The sequence below is a fragment of the Myotis brandtii genome, unplaced genomic scaffold (genome assembly GCF_000412655.1).
Source record: "Myotis brandtii unplaced genomic scaffold, ASM41265v1 scaffold199, whole genome shotgun sequence".
Taxonomy (NCBI): Eukaryota; Metazoa; Chordata; class Mammalia; order Chiroptera; family Vespertilionidae; genus Myotis; species Myotis brandtii.
Genome location: NW_005357414.1, coordinates 1,581,316 through 1,585,276, shown reverse-complemented (window position 1 = coordinate 1,585,276; position 3,961 = coordinate 1,581,316). Strand labels below are relative to the sequence as shown.

Here is a 3,961-nt window from a genome sequence, read left to right as displayed (position 1 = left end):
GTGGAGTCAATGCCAAGAAGAATCGCCGCAGTATTGAAGGCAAAAGTGGCCCAACGAAGTACTGCTGGGGTGTTCATAATAATCTGGCCACTCATAATAATATATAACCCACATTCAAGGGCTGTTAAATGGTGTTATTTACCCATATCCTCAGAAAAAAATCACTTCCACTGTTGTGGTAAACAACCTGCTTCCCTATTTATAATGGTCTGGCCTTCTAGCAACTTCAGCGTGAAATTATAGCTAATTTGCCTACAAACGTCAGGTGGTCATAATAATCTGGTCACTCAGTGTGTGTGTGTGTGTGTGTGTGTGTGTGTGTGTGTGTGTATAACAATTAGTAATTTAAAAAGAAAGAAAAGGAACCTCTAAAGCACAGAGAAAAGAACCAAGGAGACACCCCCTCAGGTTAGAGTAGCTGCATTTAGGTAATTGAGTGCTGAGGATGTTTTTCTTCTTTTTCTCCAAATGTTTCTTCTTTTAACATTTTCTAAATTTCCTTTAATGAGCTTTATTACTTTTAAAAATTAAATGTAATGATGTCTTATTTAACTCAATATATTCAAAATATTATTTCAACATGTATTCAATATAAAAATTAAGATATTTTACATTTTTCATATGCAAAATCTGTGTATTTTGCACTTATAGCATATTTCAATTCTAGTTACATTTTTATTTTATTTTATTACTTTTACAATAAATAAAAGCCCTCTCTTTGTAATGGCCCCAGCATTACATGGTAGAACAGAGGTTGGGAGGGGGCTGATTGGAGTACCCAGATAGCAGGGCTGTCTCTTAGGTAGCTGTCACCGAGGAGTGAAAGGAGGTAATTGGCAGGCAGCAGCTGTGGCCTCAGCACCTGCACCTCGTGGGGCAAAGGAGGAGAAGTGGGTCACCAACCCGGCTATCTCACCACCTCCCCTTTTCTTCCAGGTGCTTACACCCCAGAGCCCCTCAGCAGTTTCCGGTGGGCCCTTCTCTCAACTGGCCTCATGTTCTTTTATCACTTCAGCATCTTACAGATCCTGGGCCTGGTAAGTTCAGTTCTATCCCCTTCTATCCCCTCTGTTTGGAGTTCTCCATAAATCTTGATAATCCTGGTTGGCGCTGGTGTATCGTTTTGTTTTAAAAATACAAGATGCCAAAGGCCAAGATGTCAGATTGTTGTGTCTGGGTTACTGATTTATGATCTATAGCCTTGGCTTCTCTAAAGAGTTTTCTGAATCCTTTAGTATTGGCTGTTTCTTTCATACATCCGGAGGCAAGGATGCCGCCTTTTACTCCTGGCCACTTGGGTTGGAAACAGTGAGCTGCAATTGGAAGGTAGTTTGCTGTGGATCCCATGGGGAGGAGGACCCTAACCCTCACTCGGGGCCTGGGTAGGCTTTTGAGCCTATTCCCAGACCTTGAGATATGTGGTCAGCAGAAGTGCAATGTTGGGGGACCCCTGTGGCATTCTGGGCTGTTCAAACCTGTCTGGAGTGTGGATGATAGCTAGACTCAGTAGTTGAGTTACCCAGAGCTCAAGATTGCTGACTGCATGGTTGTCTATTGGTGGCAAAGTGAATGTAAGGAGCTCAGGGCTGGGGCTGGGGGTCAGGAGACCCAAGTTCAAGTCCTAGCTCTGCCACTGCTCTGGGTAAGTCACTTCATTCTCAAGGGTGGAGAGGTCTCCACCCCTCTGTGACATGGTACAAAACCCCAACCTCCCCAACAGGTGGTGAGGACTTCTCTTTAATGTGAATGGGCTTGAACGGCTTTGGAAGGAAGGTGCTGTGGCGTCCTTGGGGCAGGAGTGGCATGTCTGGTTTTGTGTGTGAGTGGCAGTAATGTAGCATTTTCCTTGTGGAGCCTTTCGGGACCTGGCAGGTTTAGGGCATGTAACCGATGTCACCAGTGCCTTTGTAGAAGCAGTTACCTTCTCTTCCCCACCCTGGCATGTTATTCTGCTATGGTTTACTTTGGAGTGTGGTTTGCACTCCTGGCTGAAGGTGTGAATGCTTCATGCACAATAGGAATAAAGTAGTATGATCTTCACACCCTTATTCATACTGCTCTCTACTGAGTCTCCTTGATTCCAGAGAAGTCAGTGTCCTCATGTCACCATACTCAGTCCCACTTCCGGGCCTGGCTTAGGCCATGCCTCCTACAAGGAAGGCTCTGCTTACTCCATTTCTTGCCATGACACCCATCCATCCTTCATGAGTCCATTCAGGCGCCACTTCCTTCGTGAAATCATCCCTGAAGACTTGGCCCCCATTCTGTACACTCTGCAGATCTCCTGGTGGGGAACACCCGGTGAGCTCCGTCTGGTCTGAGGTCAAATATGGCAAATTGATCACCCCAACTTGATTGGTTGCCAGTTATGTGGAGGCAGGGACCATGCCATTGACTGTTCTTTTCTCCCATAACACGTCTCCAGGAACTAGGCACATAGTGGATGCTTAGGAATAGCAACGGGCCCTACACTCAACCTAGAAGGCAAGATGGAGCAAAACCAAACAGCTTTTCCAGTGGACGGCCTTCCCCATCACCTCCTGTGGGCTCTAGCCTTGACCCACTCCTAAAACCTAGGGGAGAAAAATCCCGTTTATGAGCAGGTGGGGATTTGTCAATCCCTACTTGTCTAGTCCCCCTTTAGGTAGAGATGGCTGAACTGGCAGAAGCCAGAGAAAGCCTAAGGATGGTAAACGCTCACTCTACCTCCCTTGTCCCTGCAGGTCACCGAAGTGAATTTGAACAACATGCTGTGTCCGGCCATCTCAGACCCATTCTACGGCCCCTGGTATCGCATCTGGGCCTCGGGACACCAGACTCTCATGACCATGACCCACGGGAAGCTGGTCATCCTGTTCTCATACATGGTTGGGCCCTTGTGTAAATATCTGCTGGATTTGCTCCGGCTTCCAGCCAAAAAAATAGACTGAAGGTGCTTTTTTTTCTCCCTGAGGAAACAAGTCCTGACTTGACTTGGAGAACACCCAGTTCTTAATGAAATCATGGGAGAGGGCAGTAGGATATTTGGTGTATTTCCTTTTTCCTCCTCTCTGTCCCTTTCTTCCACCACTCTTCCTTCCCCAGCTCTTCCTCCCAGGATGTCACCTGGAACCTGAGGTATAGTGCTGACGGCTGGATTTGTCCTCCTCCCCTTTGCTCTTTCTCCCTGCTCCTAGTGGCCTTATATGGAGAGACGGTAGTCAGTAGCTTTCACTGCTTGTTGGTGCTTTAACAATAGCTGGTTGAGGATAAAGGGAACAACAAGCAGTAGTACTTTTGGCATCGCAGTGATGAGATTGGTTGCAATTCATTTCTCCACTGCCAGGGACCTACAGATTTATGCTGGGGTCCCCTTTTGTCTCCAGCATAGCCCCCACCATAAGGGGACTGAGGCCTTGTTTCTATACCAGCGGCAAGCCAAGAGCCAAGGGACTTCCCAGCTCATGGCCAAAATAGAACTGGCCAGATTCTTCCCATTGGTGTCCCATGACTCAAAGCAAGCAGCCAACCAGCCACATTCTCCAGGAGGCTGCCTGCAGTGGGAGGTGGGGCACTACCCAGCCCAAAGGTTTGATTCCATTGAGGAGGATAGAGAGCTGTTGAAGTGGCAAATCCAAAGTGAACAAGGTTAAAATGTCCACAACTAATACTAAGCAGGACCCTGGGTACATTCTGCCAGTGGAGCTGAGAACTGACCCATATTCCAATCAGAAGTGAGCATAGAAATTAATCAGCAGAAGTGGTAACTTGAGAAAATAGTGATTTGAATCATATGCTCCAGTTTAGTTTAATATTGATAATAGATTCCTCTTTAATATTGAGTGCCCCTTAAATATTCTCTTTCTCTTTCTCTCTCTCTCTCTCTTTTTAAAGGCAGCTTCAGGGAAGGATGAGCTAGAGTTGTTGTTGTTTTGTAGGGGTTTTTTGTGTGTGTGTTTTGTTTTTGTTTGTTTGTTTTTTG

At 46.3% G+C, this 3,961-nt stretch overlaps 1 protein-coding gene across 3 annotated transcripts in view; it reads left to right on the top strand.

The window, feature by feature from the left end:
* The window catches only part of TMEM164 (transmembrane protein 164), a 215,557-nt gene extending 211,910 nt beyond the window's left edge, over nucleotides 1-3,647 (top strand). For all 3 annotated transcript variants that reach the window (XM_005865206.2, XM_014538824.1, XM_014538825.1), the window contains exons 6-7: nucleotides 937-1,037; nucleotides 2,724-3,647. In XM_005865206.2, coding sequence (XP_005865268.1) covers nucleotides 937-1,037; nucleotides 2,724-2,930 — 308 coding nt within the window. In that variant the 3' untranslated portion in view covers nucleotides 2,931-3,647. The remainder of the gene's footprint in view (nucleotides 1-936; nucleotides 1,038-2,723) is intronic.
* Nucleotides 3,648-3,961: the final 314 nt, after the last annotated feature.